Raw genomic sequence first — 22,620 nt, 5'->3', positions numbered from 1 at the left:
CACAGATGGTACAGACAAAAAAAAACCATTGCAGGAGATGCAGACATTGTTCGCCAGTGGTTTGGAAACAGCAGCCCTAACAGTCCACAGTGTCATTTAACAAGTCAGTATGTCACCTCTGACTAAAACCAGTCAGTGGAGGAGCATGTCAGGAGAGATTTAACCAATGAAATGTTTTACCGTTTAGGACAAGGAAGGAGATATGCGTGTTTCAGAACAGTAACATACTCTCCCTTATTTTATCTTTGTATACAACTGCTTGCAAATACAGTCTGCAGATAACACATCTGCTCCAGAGGAAGGGTGTGTTTGTGTTGACAGTGTAGCTGAGCGTCCTTTTTTTTTCTTTTTTTCTTTTTTTAGGGGGGAAGTTGTGGGGAGGGGGCTAAGGCTGGACCTCCTCAGCTAGAGCCAGTCACATCACTGCTAGAGAGGGAGACGTCCGACAGCACTGAAGCAACAGCAAGGCAAAGCTCGTTTTCTTCATTCATTTAGAAACAAACAGAAAGTAAGAAACAGTGGGTTTTTTTTTTTTATCCAAGGCATCACATCATCAGTAATGTTGCACATATTAATGCCTACAGCCCAGACTGCGTTGTACAAAATCTCATCGGTGATTTCGCTACGCCAGCACAGACGTCATGCCTGTCTTTGTTTATCCACAGCCACACTGGACCAAAAGTGTCAGCTCACCCAAATCACAGGAAGGTCTATTTGTCACTTCTAATGGTGTAAAAAAACAAAAAAGTGGACTACTTGTATGTTCCAGTGGAGCTTGAAAAGATTAAATCCAAAGTACTGCTGGGACAGATACCAATAGCACAATCAGTGGTTCAGGACCCTCAAAGGGGAACCTGGGATGATCACCCTGATAGGAAATAAGAATAAAACTCAAACTACACACTTTTGTACTTATTCCTTGAAATACTGTGTAGTTTTATGACTAAAAATATTCTAAGGATACATCTTAAGAGTGAAAAAAATGCTCTATGGGATCACAGATACCACAGATATGCATTAATCTGTGTTTAGATTGGCCCGTAAAACACGTAAAACGTCAGTCAGAAATGCCAAAAACCTATTTTAGGTCATTTAGAAACAGTTTCCAGATACATCATGTGTCCACCAGAGAGCGCTAACAAGCTGTAAACTGTCAAGTTCTTATCTTGACCACAATCATGTACTAAAATGTACAGGGTCCCTGTACGAGGCTGTTTTCTACATTTCAATTAAATAAAATTCTAAATGTTTTAACCAACTTTTTGTCACAGGCCTATGTTGCAGGGAGGTAAGTGAGGAGTGGTTTAGGTTTTTTTTTTCTTGTAATATGAGCGTCCACATCCTCCAGTAGCTCTGCATGTAAACCTGTATAATGTAGGAAAGGTTTGGCTTCAGGTCACTTTCACTGACATGAGCCATTACAAAGCATCGCAACATTCAAATTTTTAAAAGAATACATTATTGGCTGTTTCCAGGTTTTTCTACTCCTCATTGGTCCTTTGTGAGCGAGCACCAGCACCTTGACAGCAAGACGGTTGAGCCTGAGGCTTTAGTGAAATGACAGATGAGACCTTGGACAGAAACACTGATGGTTCAACTATAGGAAAAAACAAAAAAAAAACCTAGGACTTCAATGGGATTTCTGACAGGAGGGAGTGGAGAGGAAAGGCCAGATGTACAAATAGAAAGGCTGGAGACACACACGCACACACACACACACACACACACACAATATTGGTCCCCATTGCAGTGCCCTTAAGGGTATAATAGTTTATTTAGCACTTAAAAGTATGGGTCCGTCTACAGACAGATAACTGCAAGCTGGTGTAAGGCTGGTAGTCATCAGTGGAGCACTTGGGCACCCAGAGTTCTATCTGTGTATACTGACACACACACACACACACACACTCATACATGAAGCCTCATCATTAAGAAATAAAGGGGAGGCTTCCAAGCCTTTGTACAAGTAGCATCTTCCTCTATGCACTCCTTTCCACGTCCCTTGTTGTTATAGTGTTGATTTGCTTCTTCAGGATTCATGGCTCACTCAATAAGAAAGCATAACAAAAGGGCTACATAAACATACACTTTTGCATATAAATTATTGGCATTTTAATTATGCTATGTCAGTACTAAGCTGGAAAAAAAAAAAAAAAAGAGAGATAAAATAAATTGAAAACAAGACCCGTGAAGCCTGTTATGTGTGTAACAACATACCCACTGGTTCAACACATTCCACTGTTTGTAATCTCTCTCCACCAAGCAGTTCAAAACAGGAGTTTAATGAAGTCTTCTTAGGGTCCACTTTCACTTCTTTGCAAGAAAAACAAAAAAACAAGAAGCCTTCAACTGAAACTTAAGTGTACAATCTGTATTATTTTACTGTACAAGTGTCAAAAATATCCAACTATTTTCATCTGTGATCCGCCGAGTGATTATGCTGATGGATGTGGGCTGTATTTCACAGATGAGTGTGGGGGGTCCGGACACTGTCATGTACATAGCCCTGGAGAACATGGTTTCGGTCTGTGGTGAGTCTCATGGCGTTCAGAGCTACACTGGTTCAAATACAAAAGCAAAAATGTCCTCTGATTCCCAACTGAGAAGAAGAAGGCGAGTGAAACAAGAGAAGAGGAGAGGTCATTTGTCATCCTTGCAGGATGTTTGAGGTTTTTCTTTTTTAATCCCCACCCTCCCCTCAGTCGTGTGTCCTCTTTCTCTTGGAGAAATGCAGCAGTTTGCTGAATAGAGCTGCATTGTGGGTATGTGTGTGAGTGTGTTGATGAGGTTTGATAACAGTGTTTTCTCTATTTTTTAAAATTTTTTCTTTCACGACTACATGTGTGTGCATGTCTGTGTGTGTGTACTGGCAGCTGCAGTGACCGTAAAGCCAACTGACCCGCCGGTGATGCTTGAATTTCATGTGTATTACTAATTGTGTGCAACTGAAGCATCACGTTTAGGCTTATTTTATGTCCTCACCAGGCTAAAAACCCACGTGTCTTTTTTTATTTTTTCCCCCCCTCTCTCTCTTCCCTCATAAAATCAGCCGAGACAGGGGCGGGTGGGGCCTAGGCTCTGAGCCAATAGGAAAGCTTGTACCACCTCCTGGGTCTGCTGGGGTGTAGTGTTGACATCCTCCAGGGCGTCTGCCACAGCAAACTGCCGGTCCCTCAGCCGGTTCCAGTTGGACAGTACGTTGTGGTATTCAAACACCTTCTCATAGTTCCCCACTGAGTTGTAGAGTTTGATCAGGCCTCGGTAGTCGTACTCCAGTCCACTGTAACCTTCTCCAAACAGCTTCTTACCTGTGAGGACAGAAACATCAGACAACATGTTGGTAATCATTACAGGGGAATTAATCAATTGACTTAAGTAAAATGTGGTAATTACCTTCTTATTACTGTTTTACATTGTGGTAAAAGAACATCTTTGGATTTTGGACTCTCTACATAATATCTTTGGACATTTTCCACTATTTCAAAGGTGTTAGAGGAACCTAAAACCTGCCTGCTTACAGATTCTGAACAGAAAGTCTGTGGTCCTTGAACGCATCATACGTAATGTGTGTTTCTGTCAGAAAAATGTACAAAATCTAAGCTTAAAATTGTGATCTCTCTAATCACTTCATTCAGTGTGTCTCTTTTAAAGTAAATTCAAGGACTCAGGTGAACTGCAGGCAGTTTACACAGAGCACAGAGGAGATGACAAGAAACGGAGAGGAAAATATAACAAACCCGATCAATGAATTAAATAAAGCATAGCTCAAAAATGGTAAACAAAGGAGCGAGCCGTCAGTAAACTGTTTGAAGGTAAATTCAGCATGAGAATATCTTTCTTGAGATGATGTGAATAGCAGTGTGAAAAAACATCTAATTTGAGGATGTAAAACATAAGCAATAAAATCTGTATTGCAAATGGAGCTTCTGTTCTTTTCATACAAGCATTTGGGGGAAAAAAATGTTGTACATGCTGATTCCACTTTGCCATTTTTGTAAACACAACAAAGCAATGTAACTGGTAATGAGTTATAGCGGTAACATACTCCACATAGACATTTTATAGTTCCCTTTACTTATAGCAGGAAGTTCAGAACTTTAGATTGTAGTGAAAAATTAGTTCCCAGCGAATAAAACTGTAAGAGGAGCAAAACCCACCCAGAAACTGCTTCAGGTTCAGAGGGTTAATTACAAGCTAATTAGTCTACTGGAGGCTAACGATACTGGATACCATCAAGGCTCGGACAGGTTTTAAGCACTAGAGGATTGTATCAATGAGATAGAGAATCACATCAAACCAGTCGGACTCAGCTGCCAGCTTTGGCTCAGAGCTGGGTTCACTTGTGGAGCAGCACGGCTGGAAGCACACAACAAAAACAGCATTTTCCTGGAATCCATGAGCCACAGGAGTGATCGCAGGGCTGTGTTACGTCAAATTGGAGGGCTGGTCGGTTATCTTTGGGCTTTACCCAGGCTTTCAGGTATCAAGAAGTCAGGTCACTTCCAGCCACGGTAATTACTATGGTAACTTCACTGGATGGCTAATCATGTAACGAGCCCACATACAAAGCAAAGCACCAGAAGTTCACAAAAACACAATCACTTTGATAACTGTGATAATCGTGCAAACTTACTATACTTCCATGATACCCATTCAAATGATTAGGTTTTCTAACATACTATAATTCAGCGGTCCCCAACCTTTTTTGCACTATGGACCGGTTTTACGCAAGAAATTTTTACGGACCGGTCATTGCACACATAACAAAAAACTGTATTTTTTCTGTTAAAAAGTTTCACAAATGAATAAAATTTCTTTGTTAATTTTTTTTTTCTTTTTTGTTTTTTTTCGGCCTTGGTTTTTTCCCCTTTTCCAAGGAGGTTTTCCGGGGCGTTTTTTTTTTTTTATACATTTCAGCAGCGGTTAGACTGACGGCTTCGTTTAACAGCCGAGCATGAAAACTGACAGTCAAGTTGCGGGAGACAAGCACAGTCGGAAGTGACGGGGAAATGATCGAGTACTTTTTTAAAATTAAACACCCTGTAGACTGCGCTGGAAATAAACAATAAAAGAATAAAACTTTTTTTTTTCCTTTCTGTGCGGCCCGGTACCAAATGACCCACGGCCCGGTGGTCAAGGACCGCTGCTACAATTGACCATACTACCATCTTAATAACTGACATTTGTACTTCCATATTATTTGTACTGAATGTCTTTCATCACCAGACAGAGATTGCTTCACAGCAGATATCTTTGTCATTGCTTTTCTACCACTGCAACTCAGATAAAATGACGTAACTTTTCTACATCAAATATTTGTCTAGTTAACGCTGTGAGAATTCTAATTAAGTATACAGTGACTCCATAATCCTTTTAATTAGAAATAAATATGCTCATAGATACCACCCAGTAGCAAAATCACAAATGATAATATATACCTTCTCCTGCTGCAATAATTCAATTGCCCCCCTGGTGGCACATTCAAGATCTAGTGATTTTGCATGTGACTGGCTTGTAATTAAAAGACTCCCTTACATAAATGGTCAATGGACTGCACTTCTATGGCGCTTTTCTACCTTAGCGGCACTCAAAGCACTTTACAATGTGTTTGTCATTCATCCATTCACACACACATTCATACACCAATGGCGACAGAGCTGCCATGCAAGGTGCTGCCTGCTATTGGGAGCAACTTCAGGTTCAGTGTCTTGCCCAAGGACACTTCAACTGTGGAGGGGCAGGAGATGGAACCACCAACCTTATGATTAGAGGACAACCGCTCAACCACCTGAGCCACAGCCGCCCTTATGTGAACACGCTGAACTTTGTTAATATACCCAGAGCAAATCAGAACACTTAAAACCTGCTTTGTGATGCTCATTAGTCGGCTCAGTGAAGCCTCGTAACCAAAATCAACCCTGACCGAGCTGAACCTGTTGCATGACACAGGTCTTGGGTGCTGCATATGTTCATTTACAGTGAAACATTTCAAAACAGGCCTCTACTGATGTTATCCTCCCACTGACCAATAGCGATGGAGCGCAGGTAGAGCCTCTCTGCGTCTTCGTACTGGTTCATGTCGTAGTTGTAGAGAGAGGCCAGGTGACCCACAGACAGAGCCACCTCATAGTCCTCATGGCCCAGTAGCTGCTCCTTGATCTGGATGGCTTTGATGTGCATTTCCTCTGCCTCCTGGATACACAGTTACACAAAGACAGATAAACAGATTAAGGGATAAACTTAAAATACCAAGTACATTTTTACATTCTGTTTCTTGCCCTTTGCCAATAAATAAAAAAAACATTGTGCTCCTGTTCCACGGAAGGAACAGAGTTTTGGGTAAATGCCTGTAAATGTCGTAACTGGGGTAAAGTAGACTTGTGACATTATGCCATGACAAACAGAGTTACAATGCTTGTTAGGTTTCCACGCTTTACAACAATCATTTCTCTTGCTATTTTTCGATAATCTAGAGATTAATATTGCATACTTTTGTGGGATTTAAAGCAGTGCCACATTGGTCCCCTGTTAACTTTAAGATCTGAAATTCTTGTCTGTAATCATTTCAGCCTACATTACATCACTATAGGACTACAGAGAGTCTAACATTTCATCTCCACTCGACCTTTTTATTAAGCAAATGAATGAAATACAGCATCTTACATACAGTACACAACAGGAGTGAGTACACTGCTCTACAGAAAATGAGATTATCTGATCATGAGACTTCGCAAAAATGAAAAAGGACACAGGAAGATCGGTGACCAACTTAAAATGAGTCCAATCACAATTGCAGCAGAAATCAGGAGGTACAGATCCAGCCATAGCATCACTAATCCTTCTAAAATGACGCTACGGACAGTGCACTATTTGTACAATCTACCTCTGGCACACACTTCAGACTTGGCACAAGGGTTTTCAGTGGAAATCTGCATTTCTGGGGCAGCTCAGACACTTCGAAGAATTGTGCAAATCGTCAACCTCTAAGGACAGCATTCACAAAAAAACCCTTGCTTGCTCTTCTAGACTCAAGACTCAACTTTGCGATGAAACATGAAAAGAACCCTAATGAATACTGGGAGTAAATTCTTTGGTCAGATGAGACCAAGAGAAATTTGGTCAGCACAGATGGGGTCCAGCTGATCAACACTGAAGCACAGGCTGTGATGATATGGGGCTGCACAGGTGCAAGAGGTGTTGGGGAAATGACATTTATAGATGGAACCATGGATATACCAGAATACTAGCTGACAAGATGACTTTCAGCCTGCAGAAGCTTGACAGAAGAGGACTACTTCATCATGATAAAGATCCAAAGCACGCTGCCAAAATCACAAAACAGTTTCTAAAGAAGAACAAAGTGAAAACTATGACCTGGCTATGTATGTCACCTGACTTGAATGCAACAGAACACCTTCAGGGAAGTTTACAGAGAAAGGCAGAGCAACACAACTGCAACTGCTGAAAAAGTAGCCTCTGAAGAATAGCAGAACATCTCTCCAGAAATTTGTGCAACACTCGTATCCTCCATGCTGAGGAGCACAGTTCTTATTCTGGGTGTCTGTATGTTTCATATAGTATATCTAAACTGTTCATAATTTCACATAACAGAAAATATTGTACTGCTCAATGTAGAAGTAATGCAGTGGCTGTAAGGTTATGCAAATCTGAATCATTAAACGTTTAAGTAATCTTGTTGTACACTTTATACAGCAGTCATTTCAATGGGACCTTAAGCACCACAAATACCAGTTTTTGTGTTCCACAGAACGCAAAAAGAACATTCAACATCACATATCTCAAATATTTTTAGCATTAAATAGGGACCAAAATTCAGTCGGTTAGGTTTAACATATTATTATTTTTCGGTAGGTCTCTGGTCAAGTCATTTTGTTTCTCAGTTGGATTTAACTTCTTAGGATCAGGTGCAGCCTGATAATCTAATAAGACCCAAAAAGACTATAGCACTGGGTTCTGTTTTAAAAGCAGAACCACAATGACCAGCTTAAGTGCTCGAGAACAGTACGACGTCGATGTGTGTTTTATCAACAGCTCTAACAGAGACTTTCCCATTTAGTTACACTGCAAAGTTGTCAACTCAAGAGGGAAGAGGGAGAGGAAATATTGTTCAAGTGTTCATTACTGATAACCGACCCTCTCCATCCCAGCGCAAAAAAAACAACATTTGAATGGATCCTTCTCTGCATGTACACCAGACTAGGGATCATTCAAAAACAAACAAAAAAAGAGATGTCTCAACTCACCTTAAACTTCCTCATGGACTGGTAGAGTCGTCCTAGGTTGCCGTAATGTTTTGCTGTCTGGACGTTGAACTCCCCAAAGGCCTTCTTGGCCAGTTGCAGTGAGGAGAGGTGCAGGTCATGGGCCTCCTGCAGGAGACGCTCTTCTGTCTCTTTATTGTGGCAGTCAATGGCGATTTCCTCCAGGATTAGTGCTTGTGGGAACAAAGGACACATGTTAGACTGAAAGTAATTGTGCATAGCCAGGTCTATCGCCACTACGCTGTGTCAGCACTGGAGAATGGTCTGGCTCAAGGTAGAACAATTAACTTTTTAAATGTGAACATGTTCCAGCTACTGACGGATGAATGTTTAAAATCAAAAGCCACTCAAGAGGAATCAATAGAATGTGCCTGAAATCTACCAGTCACTTTCACATTTGACCAGAACCTAGTTGGTGCTAATTTCCCATCCTCGTCTGACTGCACCCACCATCATACTGCTATCACGGAACACACTGGATTGTTTGTATTTCATAATCATCTTGTGTAGCCAGCCCAGAAGGCAACTACAGTAAAAATGCAAAATGCTATTTGGGGAGGAACTTTGAATTAGATTTTCATAAATGACAGGCAAACATAAAAAAGGTCCTTGTTGCAAATGCTGTGAACATAGTCTTTGTAGATCTTTAGAATCATTCAGCAAAAAAAAAAAAACTAAACAAAAAAAACAAATAGGGCTGCTTTATGAAACAATCCGAATCTTTGTCAAAACCTGCCATTCTCAGCGTGTAGGTTGCTGCTTGGAGGTTCACGCTCTTGTTTCCCATAGAGGAGATTATAAAAGCAGCAGGATGCAGACAATGAAAGCGAAAGAGTCTTGGGTGAAACATGCAGCCAATAGCAGGCTTAGATCTGCAGTCTGGTGAATCAGACTAGACCTACAGAAGCAACATAATGTAGCACCACTAGCAGAAAAGCGAAACTAAACTCATCACCACAACAAAACAGGATGGATAATTACTCAGTATGAACACCGCATTATCTTTTCTCTTTAAGAAAAAAAAAAAAGTTTACTAATTGTTGTTGATGTTTAAATGGTTTAAGTAATCTGAAGCCTCTGACTGAATTGAATTTCAGGAATATAGAAAACAAATGTGACAGTATTTGATAAAACACAAACACTATTTGCCAGCATGTGTCAGTTATTTTATTGCACTGCACAGTCAGCGATGAAACAGTGGCTAATTCATGGATTCTGCTTCGGAGCCTGACGTTTCATCACAGTAACTCGGCTTTATCATTTGTGTAAATGTTTCCTTGGATTTGTGTGCCCTTTCTCCAAGATTGGAATCTGAACGGTTGAAAATGTCTGCAACATGTATATACATATTAGGCACAAGGGGAAATGATTGTTGTTTTGAAGATGGATTGTGTTCATGATACTGTGCTCGTCACACAGTGGGCAGCAGCCCAGCATCTCCGAGAAATCTGCTTTACCTTTGACTCTCTTAGAGGAAGCCAACAGAAGATGGTCCTCAGGCAGAATGTGAGTTATGATGTCTATGGCACGTTCTGCATGGAATCTGTGGGGAAAACACAGCAGCTGACCAAAACATATCACGCAACTGAAACTTGGCTAGAAGCTCTGTTTAATTCAGGAAAAACACTTCCAAGAAAATCAAGCTTTTTCCCTTGAAGAAAGTTGTTTTGAAGCTCATACAGTGCAAAAGTAAATCTGAGTCACAGAGGTCACATAATTACCCGATACTGAATCACTGTCTTTGTACACCCGGGGAGAATAACAAGATTAATTACATAGAAAAAACATCTCCCACTCAGCTCCTTCCAATCTATAAATTTGGCACTGTGTAAAATTATATATATATATATTTTTTATATGCAATGGCACACGCCATTAAGCATGCATCCATATCACATAAACAGCAGGACATAGAGTGACAGCAGTAACCCAGTATGACTCATAGTCTTGTGCTTCACTTACAAGGAAGCTCGTGTTGAATGTAATTACCTGACTGATCTAGGAATAGTCCTGACTTTGCAAGATTTATTGTACTCACAGAGCGTTGTCAAATTTCCCAGAGCTGTACTGGTGCACGTATGAAGAATAGGCCAGGTCTTCATGGGCTGTGGCAACATGGATGTTCTTTCCCCCAAACACAGACTGTCGAATGTCCAGGGCGGTCTGAGATTTGTACACCGAAAACGGATTCAATTAGAGAAACTTTATAAAAACAAGGATATATAAAACATGGACACACTTTGGTTGCCGATCACTCTACTTACCTGGTAAATAGCAACTGATTGGCATATGTTGTCTACGTTTAATAAGTAAAATCCATAATCTAGCAGCGTGTCGGAGTACTTGGGATGCTTGTGTCCAAAATGTTCTCTGTAAAAGACAAAACACTCAATCAGAATCCCTGACAACAAAAGGAATAAGAATAATGTGCAGTCCCTATAAGACACAGCAGGTTACCTTGCGAGAAACACTGCATGTTTGATCAGCTGCTCTGCTTTTCTGAACTCCCTCTTTACCACACAGGCCTGCAGTGAAGACACAAGTCAAACTTTACACAGTCATGTCTGAATTTGTATCCGAGCGTCTAAATATGAACAGATTTCCAACTCAGGGAAATTTTCTTAATCTTTCAACTGATCTAATTGTTACCTTGGATGCTTGTCTGAGGACATCAACTACTACTTTGACAGGCAGCCCAGGAGTAATTTCCTTCATAGCCTCTATACACCACCTGTACGCCTGGGACATAAGGAAAACGCAAAGACAAAACAGGAGTTACACATTATTCAGCACCATCGCAGTACTTTAAGACAAACAAAACATCAATCAGTGGTTAAACATTCTTACCTCATCATAGTGGCTTTTGGCGAAGAGCAAGGCACAAAGCTCACCATACAGCGCTGCCTTGTTGGCCTGGTGGCCATGTTTGGCTAGTTTGTCCATGTAAGACTGAGCAAGCTTGAAGGTCTCCTCCCCCAAGTGATACTTACAATTTCCATTGCGGACATGAAGCAGCCTGAAGAGAAAAGAGAAGAAGGGTTTAATAACAATCTCAGAATTGTGTGTGATGTTTTTGAGGTTTTTCTGATTTGGTCATTATTTAGTTGTATTATCAAGGTAACTGTCATCAGTCCTTTTCCAACATGCACTGCTGCTTCATCAATATGTTAGGCGATGGCATTCTGTCATTCAGACTTAGGCCCCTTTTATTATTAAGGTTCTTAATGGCTTCATGCAGACATACCTGTCATACATCTCTTTGGTACAATATCATGTGAATTATAACTATTTTGCATTTTAAAAACCCTGTGCAATATCTATATTTATACATACACTAGAATACATGACATTTCCTTAGTCTTTCTACTCATGTACAATCAGTGCAATATAGACAATCTATGCAATAACATCAGTATTTCTATTCATCCAAAAACCGTGCAATACCACTGATATGTGCAATAATGTTATTTTTTAGCACTAGGAGTGATGTATACTTTGGTTTATTTTTATTATGATACTTGATTCCCTGATTGTTTGCACCGTCTTTGCTGCAGGAACATTGCAGATTTCCCCACTGTGGGGTTAATAAAGGGCTATCTTATGTTACTGAGGGCCGTGAAAAAAAGGATGGCATTCACAAGACTGGACAAAACATCAAGCTTCTGCTTGGATTAGGTCGCTGCTTTTAAAACACCACATCCATAACAACAGTCTACATTTCAATGGCATGAGGGTGTTTTCCACCGCGAGAACTCACAGGCTATTTTGGGGCAGTACACACCTTGGTGCACATTCAAACCACCTGTTTGCAGGAGAGAGGAAAGACCCTCTTGGTGCTAGGTACCTCTGGGTGGCCCTAAAATACTGCTGAGCGTACACCAGCTGAATTCAGACAAGACAGGTGCCATTTCTTCTGCCCTCTCAAAATCCTCTTCGAGTAGCATTCTTCTCCTTGTAAACACTGCTATCAACAATGTAAAATTCAGTAAACCTTTAAAGCAACTTCATACCTGCGCTGAGTTCCTGCATTGGAAAGGTTCTTATAGTCTTGCGTGTGCCAATCTGTTAATGTAACTACATGCAGATCAGACTTGTACTGTCTTGGAAGTGATACAGAAATGTTACTAGTAGCAACTTAACATTGCTATTGCTGCTTTTAAGGAAACGTGAATAGCGTGCTGACACATTCAGATAAGGGATCGACTGATGTGTTTTTTTCAGGGCTGGTGCCAATACTAAATATCGGTAATCAAGAAAGTTTAATGACCGATATTTGGAACTGATATACCTTAGAGGTTATATATTAACAGCACGTGTTAGCAGGGAAATTGTCATTCAAAGTAGGATTATTATAGCTGATTATGTATAATAGAAATAGGAATCAAGATGTCAGAGCATCACGGGACGCTAGGATGCTCTCTTCTGTTTTCTATGAAATCAACTCATAGACTGAACAGTTTGTCTCCTCTTCTCCTGCAATTACACCTACTGTTCTCCCCTGTTTTGTTCACTATTATTGTCCACTAAGATCTTAAAGCAGTATTTGTTATTGTTTTTCACTACTATTCTGTAGCTGCCTCCTAACTTAACTGTTAGCACAGCCTAAGCACCTGTGAAAGTACCCACATTGTGCCGTCTGCTAGAGAGACGTGTCTGTCAGTTAGAGCAGACTGTTAAAGTTAGTCTTACTTTAGAAAGATGTTACGGGTCCTCAGGATAGCATTTGCCAAAGGCCAAGAGGCACAGCCAAACTCTTAGCAATGGCCTAACTTATACATTCTACACAAAGGGTCTTTTTGGTCAATGTAACCACAGAGATTTTCAGACTGACCTGACACAGCATTCCACAGCCCGGTAGCAGTGGAGGACCTCACTGTGGAGTGTGCACAGCTGTAGGCACGACAGGAACACTTTTTCTGCATCTCCATACCAGCCCGCATCAGACAAGAAGCCACCTACAGGTAAAAATATTAGACAGCCTTAGCCACATTGATTTTCAAGAAGTGAATAACGTTAGTCAGCGAGTCTAGTCAACATTATATAAAGAAACCTCAATTGAACTAAAATCTAACAAGGCTTGGTACCTAAAGAAAGTTAGGCCTCTTCTACCTGCTACCTCTTTTACTGATAGAAACTGCTGGTTTATGTGTGTACATAAAACAAAATGATTTTTCAAATACAGTTGAGAGCATTCTTTGTTACCATAACTTGTGCTAAGTTAGACTTTATGACAGGTAACAGGCTAGTTTTGTTGGTGACTGAAACAAACACAAACACCAACCACAAACTATTAGCACCAGCTTCACTCGACAAATGAATATTGAAATGAATATATTAACTGTTAAAGCTAGAAGGATTGAGTGCTTTTTAATACAGTATCCAGCAGAAGTTATTACACCTGTGTGGAAAATCACAGTGGTTCCAAATGGTGTCAAATGGTTCCAGGATTCCTCACCTCTCAATAATTGTATTATTTCTGTTGATCAGCGAAGGATTTCCTGCTATGAATAATTAAAAAACAAATACTTTGCAAAGACCTGTGATCACTACCACACATTTACCACTGGAACTAAATTTAGTGCACTCATAGTTTTCAACTATTCTAAGTGCATGAACATGGTGTAAAATAAGGTGTGAACTCAAGACCTGTTTCAGTTTTTAACCTACGGGCTGCATCTATCAGCATGTCTGCATCGTGGCTCTACGTGGAAACGAACTGAAAAATCTGATTGTGACATTTCACAAAGATGGAAAATATTACAGGAAGATGAGTAATCAGCTAAAAATCAGTCTAAACACATTTGCAGCAGTATTCCGAGTACATAAGTCACAGTAACTGTAGCGACTGTGGAAGTCGCTACAGTTACTGAGAGGCCGAGGATGGGTTCTGTCTAATTGTATGACGCGCTGTCGCTTCCTAAATAATGTGCAAAAGTTCGATATGTTTCTCTCCTTTTATTAAAAGTGAATGGTGATTCGCAGGCAGTACGGTAAACTTGTCAAAAAAATAAAGACACTTTAGCATAAGTCAATCAAGCGTGGCGGTCAACAAAAATTACGGCTACCCAGCCCTCCTCTCTCTGGCAAAGCGACCACATGACTGACTGTCAGCCCTTTTGACAGCTCAATCTGTCACCAACTACACCCACGTGACCCATGTTCCACATCACCATGACAACCAAATAAACAAACTATTAACCCAGTGATCAATACTCAAAAAACAACATTTGTGGCTGCTACAGTAACACTAATCAGGGGCCATCCTTAGGTGCTCCTTGCACAGTGTTTAAAACTTGGGTTATTAAAGGAAATCAGAGTTTCTGTGGCAGCTTAGACAGCAAGAAAAAAATTGCATACATAACATATTGCATAACGTGAACATTAAAGGACGGCATCCCAGGAAAAACGCTTGCTCTTTGGGAATAAACTGTGAAATGAAACTTCTGATCAACACTGGGAGCACATTCTTTAGTCCTATGTGAGCAACATAACGCTGCTCAGCTCAGACTGAGTCTAACATGTTTGGTGTGACTCTGGCCAGGACGACCACAGTAAACGCACAGCTCCGACAGTAAGGAACAGAGGTGGGAGTGTGATGAGCCACATGAGTACAAAATATGCTGTGGGATGACATTCATAGATGGAACCATGAATGTTGTCGGTTAGACCAAAATCCCAGCTTACATGATGACTCCTAGTCTGCAGTAGCTTGGCAGTAGATCAATATTCCAACATGATAATGATCCAAAGCACATTGCCAAAATCACACAAGAGTTTCTAAAGAAGTGAAAAGTATGACTTGGCCAGGTATGTCACTGACTTAATCCAACAGAACACCTTTGGGGAATTTTAAAGACAAAGGCAAACCGGTTCAGCAAAGATCAGCAGCAAAATGAGAATAGCAAAGCATCTCTTCTGAAATTTGTGCAACCCTGGTATCCTCCATGCTGAGGATGATTAAGTTTTTCAAAATAGAATAAAAATACATTCTATTTAAAAAATCATTAAATATACTTTATATTCATCAAAAATAAATGTGAGGTTACTTTAGTAACTCCAAAATATGAGCGAGAACCTTGACCTGCATCTCACAGACTGTCTCAGAGTGACGTTTGAACACGTTCCCTTCCCTGCCCCGTTATTTACCCAGCACAAAGCCGAACTGAATAGCCTTCTCTTTGACGTGGGCGTCAGACTCTGCGATGTAGGAGCAGCGACGGCTGAAGGAGTTTGCCAGAACTGAGGCTACTTTTACACCGTGGTCCATTAGGGCCTGGAAACAGTGGTGCAGGAGATGTCTGCAATGAGGAGGACAAAGGAAGAGAGCATGTCAGTCGTGTAAACAAGCAGAACGTCTGACCAATCACTGAATAACAATGCAAATGACAACAACTGATCTACGTGCAATGGCAGGCTTTTCACACTAAGCCCATCAAAACATCAATAATATACCTAAACCCTTAAAGCAGGGGTGCCCAATCCTGGTCCTCGAGAGCCCCTATCCAGCATGTTTTAGATGCTTCCCTCTTCCAACACACCTGATTCACATGATCAGGATCATTATCAGGCTTCTGCAGAGCTTGATGATGATCCTGATCATGTGAATCAGGTGTGTTGGAAGAGAGAAACATCTAAAACATGCTGGATAGGGGCTCTCGAGGACCAGGATTGGGCACCCCTGCCTTAAAGGGTGCATTATTGTGGTAAGGGATTTTCCATTAGCTATTTTATATGAAGTTACATTCATTGTCTATCACAAAACCCTATCTGCCTTTTTTAAAAGTCATTAATATACTGTAGGAGCCAAACAATATGATTATTTCAGGGTCAATACAAACACTGATTGTGGGTAATCAAGGAGACCAATTAATATTTACACATGTGTCATTTGAAGAGCACTTTTCAACATTTGCAGTGTTGACAATCTATAACTTGTGACGTGTAACTAATCAGATAGTGCTGTGGTGGGATCACAGAGTGCCAACTACAAATAGAATGTGTGCCAAAGTTGCACATTTTAACTTAATTTATCTGATCTGTAACCAGTTAAAAACACACAATGATGACACCAATAATAAAAATCAATGCTGAATATTGGATGTGATAAGCGCCGTCCCACTATTCAATGAATACTGTTTTCAGCACATATAACATAAACTGCTCTGACAACCACCTATTTAAGTGATCACAGGCTCAGGGATCATCGTCTAAAACAACTGATGGGTTAATGTAGATGGTGTGAGATTAAAAACAAAGCCTTTTCTCTTTATGGCCTTACCTTTTGTCCGAAGCCCGCAGCACTTTAGCAAACACCTCCAGCTCGCAGAACTCTCCCCCCAGCTGGCAGAGCCGGCCCTGCTGGTAAAGCTGAACACACACACACATATACAAAGATGGAGTAGATAAGACTGACAATAATACAGAGGTCAGCTCTTCCATTAGGAGCACAATGTGTCTAGATAATAACTTATTTAGTATGTAGGTATGGAAGGCATGTCTGAGCAGCAGACTATTGAGTGAAAAAACACACACACAAAAAACACCTACTGGTCTGTAACTACAACAGTGGAGTTTCTGTGCTATTTTGGGTGTGTTTTAAGTGATGCTTTAGACAATGCTGTCTGCTGTTCAGGAGTTTAAACAAAAAAAAAATTTGCTGATGTCTGGCCTGTCATCAAAATGTGCTGAGCTGGAAGTTGTTATATGCCATGGCTCTGCGTGGTAGCGTTCACGGGAAACACTACCAGTCACAGCCGTGGCTCTTGACCTGCAGTTACTGGGTGAAATCTCACCCAGTGTGTCAGTGATGTAAGATTATAAGTGAAGCAGATAAATAATGGCACACTGAGTGCAAGTGCAACAATGAAATTTACAGACATTCATGTTCCCCTTAGAATGATTTGTAGTAACTTTGGTGATCCTCTGATTTTTTTTCAAGTAACGTCAACAGCAGGTTGACATTTTAATGTGTCCAGTACTTTGTGTTGAATGTCATTACCTGTGCAAGTCTTTGTTCATAAACCAGTCTTGTACTGTCTAGTTTGATAACTCATTACAGCCCTTGACACTGTTAACTCTACTGCTGGAGGGCTACAGAAAGACATGTACTACTTTCGGGACACATGGTGTCATCAGCTGTTGCATTCAACTTAGCAATGATGAGCATAACTGGGCGGGTGCACCAGTTGCTTCTGCTATTTTTTGGTGGTTTTTCTTTTGGTATAATTACTGATTAGTAAACTTTTTAGTTTCCTCAGAAATGTAAAACGTATTGTGATTTATTGCTCCTTTTTTTGTCACTTTTGTTACAGTTGCACCTTCAATTCTTTGTAAACAATGATGACCAGAGATTAACTTGTGGCAGCGGTCTCACAGGACAAATGTAAGTTAAACACACATTTTATTGATATTCAGTATAACTAACCCTACCTAGCAGCACAATATGACAGATATTCTTGCTCCAAGACGCCTGCTTATATTAAACAGTATCAGCAGCTGCAAATTATCCAGGGTTGGAGCTCTATAAGAGCTCCACCACTTTGCTACAGGCCATCCAATCTTGCTCAAACAATGTCCCAGCAAAATGTTTTCACCACCACTTGTATTGCAAATCACACATGAATACGTGAAAACAGAGGTTTCGTAGTAGCTGGTACATTCAGTCCTTGGAATGTGACATTGTTGATCTCATTACTAAAAACTTTGTACAAACTTGCTTAAGTGGCTTTCTTCATCATGTTAGGAGGATAGGCTGTATATAAAAGATGGAGATAGCCCCCTGGTTTGAAGAGTGAGGCCAGAGCAGTAGTGACGCAAGTCTGCATTCTTTCTACTGGTCAGCAGGAGCCGACTCCTCTGACTACAAACAGAAGTCAGATTGTATATGAGAAATGTATCCTACTTCTTACTTCATCTGTTACCTCAGTAACATTTTTCTAATGCTTTCAAATACCAGTTTCAAGTCTCCTTCAATACAACATGGTGGTCTTTCACTGACTGTATACAAACATAGACAAACACTCTGTGCCATCATCCAAAAGTTTCCTGAACAGCAGTTTTAAAGCTCGATGTGGTGGCTCCAGCCATCACCATTCTGGCAGTGCCTGACTCTTTCTAACTACCAGCTATGTCAAAAATGAGCAAAGAGTTGGATGTGAGTGGAGCTGAAGTGGTCCATTCAAAGGTCTCTGGGCCATGAACTGTCCTATGACAGCACCTATCTGTCACTCAAACAAGCAATACCCTGAGTTGTACATGACTCTAAGCCTTGATGTAATTTAAACAGAAAAGTAATATTTAAAAAAATCAGCTCCTATGCAGTTCTCATGAACTGTAAAATTATCTACAAAGACCAAAATCATTGTTTTTTGTACCAGGCTGCAAACATGTTTATTTCTGCTGCAAAGTTAGACATTTGAACAATGCCGTCTATGGGATTGGCTTTTTTTGTAGCTAGCTTTCAATGAACATTCAAGGAACTGCTATTGCTGGTACTTCACTTCATTTTGTTTAGTCCTGGAAGTTACCGTTTGTGTTAATTTTGTAAATTGAGGTCCCAACAGGGTATGCTTTATGGCGTGGTTACCTTGCGATTTACAGGTTGCTACCATATGGCTATGTACATTGTTTTAGAGTTCTAAGTCAAAACGTCCGGTTCCAGAAGACCAAGATATTGATATCTGATTTATATTCAGTCAATAGCCAGAAACAATCGATCCATACCTAACACTGCTGACACACAGTTCATGTCCTCAGGGTTTTATTCCTTAGAAATAGGTCATTTTAGTACTCTGGAGGCAAGTTTAATCTTTCTGTTTGCTTACAGTAGATTATAACCTGCTGGTTGACAGGTGCAACATTTGTTTCAATCAGCAGTTGGAAAAGCTCTTTATTATGCTTTTTTTGCTGCTGTCACCATAATATATAGTAGGTATACTGTACTATTACACACTCCACCAGTTCTTAAAAGATGTTTTGTTGCAGGTTCTCAAAATCTGTCCAACAGTGAACCATATATACAGTAAGCTCAGCCAAATACAAACTATCAAGGACATGAATGTTGATGTTTCTTTCTTGTCAGTGTATCGACTGTTAGTCGTGATATTTCTACGTGTATGTTCTAGTAAGCCAGAAAGGGAACACACAAGCCAAGGGAAGGAGGGAGGGAGATGGTTTCATTTCAAGCACCCCGCCCAGCTCCCCTACTCTCTTTTACCCAGTCACTCTGCCTTAACCCAGATTCATTTACAAAACAGTTGTTCTCATTTGCAATTTTTGACCCAAAATACAGGTTTCTGAGAACAGCTGTGGTGTGAGACTGAAGGAGATCAGATCATCTGTTGGTGATCTTTGGCGATGGTAGTGTAACAATAATAAAAAAAAATACAGATTACTCTAATTCTAATCAACAAAACTGCAATAGTAAAGATAAACTACTTCCTATTGACATAACTTTATGTCAACAAGCTTACCACAGCCTACTGACTCAATGGAAAGGAAGGGTTTTTTACACTCCTTTTATACTCAGAGACACAAAGTTGCTCAGGATGAGGTTATTTTCCTTATTAAATAGTATGGCACTGGTGGTTGGTTGGTGGAGCACTGAACAGGTCCTAGTTTCAATCTATGACATTTAACTACCTCCAATAAAACACAGTGTATGCCAACACACATCACATATAAAGCATTGTCCCTGTCTGTGCAGAGCCCCTGTAAGGTTCTACTGTACCTGACCTTTTACAGACAGGTGTAGTTACCGTCTCATTTCACTTACATTTAGATAACTCAGAGTCACGGGAACAAAAAGTAACTGTTTTCAAAGTCATAGTTTTTCAATAGAGCTGTTGTGTGTTGGCTGTCTGTGGCTAATTGACAGTGATATAGCAGAGATCAGTTGTATCCTATGTTTGCTCATATAAAACAAAGCGTTGCTTTAAAGAAAGTGGGTCGCAGTGGATCTATCCAACAACCGGCCCACAGAAACACTTTATTAACACGACATCACTGAAACAATTCATTTACACGGTTACTGATGCAATAAGCTACAGGGTCAATGTCGCGTATGGCTTCTTATTGAACAAACGTTTATTATACAGATACACACAAACTATGTTTAATGTTATGTAATTGGAAGGTAGGGTAAGCGGTTAGTTAGTTCATTTAGACCCCTTAAAAAGCTAGATTTGGTCTCCAGGAGCGGACGTAACGTTATCGATATTTTGCTAACGTTAGCAGCAATGTTAGCAGCTGATTAGAGAAACTCGCACAGGATGGTGGCTGTCTGATACACCGGAGCCTCTTGGCTGGTAAAGCTTACCTTATAATAGACATCGAACTGTATATTTTCTGGGAGCGAGCGTATGTCCCTTCTTGACCGGCTGTAGTTGTCCACCACCGCCGAGATAGCGGTGTTGTACAGTGTTTCTGGGATCCATTCGAGCTCCACCGCAGCCATGTTGTTTTCCCTCTCCAAAAAAACCCCAGCAGCTACAGCCCTCCCCAACTCTCCCTACATTCGCTACCTTACCGCGATTAAAGCACGTCCTCCAGGAGTCCTCATATAACATTCGCTCTGCAGTGAGCCCCCGAATACTCGTACAATCGACAGGTCAGCGGCGCGACTCTAAAAACCGCTGTTTAATTTCCATCTTTCTCCTTCATCTACGATCATCCGTCGACCCTACAGCAGTTCCGTGCCCCCGTCCCGACGCACACTCACAGGCGGTGACGCACTGACGTCATGGTGCAGGCGATGCAAAACAGCATGTTATGCACGGAGACAAAACTAAGATCTGATGCGCAGATTTTACCATATCAATGCAGTGTTTATGCACATCCACCCAAGCCTAGTCAGGTGAAATATTCAACTGTTCTCGGAAAAACAGTGGCTCTTCAAGGGGCTCTGTACGTCTTCATACTGCCACCAGTGAAAGAAGCCCTATTGAGGGAATGGCTCTTCACATACTTAATGAAGTTCCTTAAAGTACTAATGGTTTTTATTTTTTATCAGAGCAACAGATGGTAGCTAATTGCATGCAATTACAGCTGCTGAATTTTTTTTCTCAAGTAAATGAATAATCAGAAAACGGTGAAAAATGCCCTTCACGATTTCTCAAATCTCCAGCAGGCATCTTGTAAAATGTGTTTCTGTCTGACCAACAGTTCAGAATGCAAAATATTAAATAGGGGAAGACTCAGAAATACTACAAGTTCTGACATTTACAATTCATACACAAAAGTTATGGAAATCAATGTGTCTACAGCAGTCAAATGCAATGTTTCATGACTTTAAGTTTGGATTCACAAGGAAATGTCAGGTTGCCGGGCTCTGATTTAGTTTTTGTGCTTGGCCAATAAGTCAATGGGACTTAGTGCTTCTCTGAAGTTCAAATTTTAAACACCTGACTTGTCTATAATTAGATGGTGTACAACAGGAACATTAATAAATGGGCAATAACTATGTTCACAAGCTTGTTTTCCCACTAATACTTAATAATTGCATTTAAAATGCTTGAAGAACCATTTCCTTTAAAAAGATTACCAAAGAAGCATTTGAAAGAGCTTTTTGTTTTCAGCTGGGTCACAAAAAACTATTTTGAAAATGGCCCGTTAAAGAACCATTTTTTGTGAAAGAGCTTTCTGGTGCCTCAAAGAACATTTTTTGTGGTTCTTTGAGGCATCTTGAGGGATTCTTTAAAGAACGGTTTACAAAAATGGTCTTTAAAACTAGAAACTTCTGTGGCATCACTGTTAAGACCCTTTATTAGTTCCGAGTGGCACCTTTATTTTTCTGAGTGTACCCTAATTTTACAGACAGAAACAAAACTAAACAAAAAAACAAGAAAACACAACAAAAAACATTTACTTACAAGGAAAAGACGACTATACATATTACGACACATAACTTTTGTAGTTAAACATGAATTTATTTAATCTTCTGAATATGAAACCATCCAGTTTTCTGGTTTCTGCAGTAGGGAGTTTATGTGTCAAATAGTTTTAAAATCCTATAACACTTATCAGATGTCAATGAATTATTACATCACAAAGGACAACGTGTGTCACAGTGTACATACTCACACTTTACATTTAAGTCAGAAGAGATGATACTGAAATAATTTAATATTAGGTAGCTGAACTAAAATCACTATAGTGATGATGTGAAAGTGTATTACATCTGCAGTCTGACACTACTGCTGAACATACCTCTACTTTGCAAAATGTTTCATTTCAAATGATATTATGATGACAAACAAAACTAAAAGCTGAATCTCTGAAATAAGCCCACGAATAGAAGTACATTAACTTGTTCTGCCGTCCTTTGCATTAATGACTTTTC

General features: G+C 40.3%; 1 protein-coding gene across 1 annotated transcript; it reads right to left on the bottom strand.

The window, feature by feature from the left end:
- Window positions 1–520: 520 nt before the first annotated feature.
- On the bottom strand, window positions 521–20,979 carry appbp2 (amyloid beta precursor protein (cytoplasmic tail) binding protein 2). The gene is made up of 13 exons (XM_008276443.1): window positions 20,599–20,979; window positions 16,561–16,649; window positions 15,429–15,580; window positions 13,114–13,237; window positions 11,130–11,298; window positions 10,932–11,021; window positions 10,740–10,807; window positions 10,547–10,652; window positions 10,321–10,445; window positions 9,740–9,825; window positions 8,265–8,455; window positions 6,027–6,192; window positions 521–3,308 (listed from the first exon to the last, which is right to left on the bottom strand). Exons 1-13 carry the CDS (start codon window positions 20,734–20,736, stop codon window positions 3,046–3,048), a joined length of 1,767 nt encoding a protein of 588 aa, XP_008274665.1. The 5' UTR covers window positions 20,737–20,979; the 3' UTR covers window positions 521–3,045.
- Between the last annotated feature and the right edge of the window lie 1,641 nt (window positions 20,980–22,620).

This window comes from Stegastes partitus, unplaced genomic scaffold (genome assembly GCF_000690725.1).
Source record: "Stegastes partitus isolate 25-593 unplaced genomic scaffold, Stegastes_partitus-1.0.2 Scaffold72, whole genome shotgun sequence".
Classification (NCBI taxonomy): domain Eukaryota; kingdom Metazoa; phylum Chordata; class Actinopteri; family Pomacentridae; genus Stegastes; species Stegastes partitus.
Note: the sequence above shows the minus strand (reverse complement) of the source record. Positions and strands in the feature narration are given on the sequence as shown.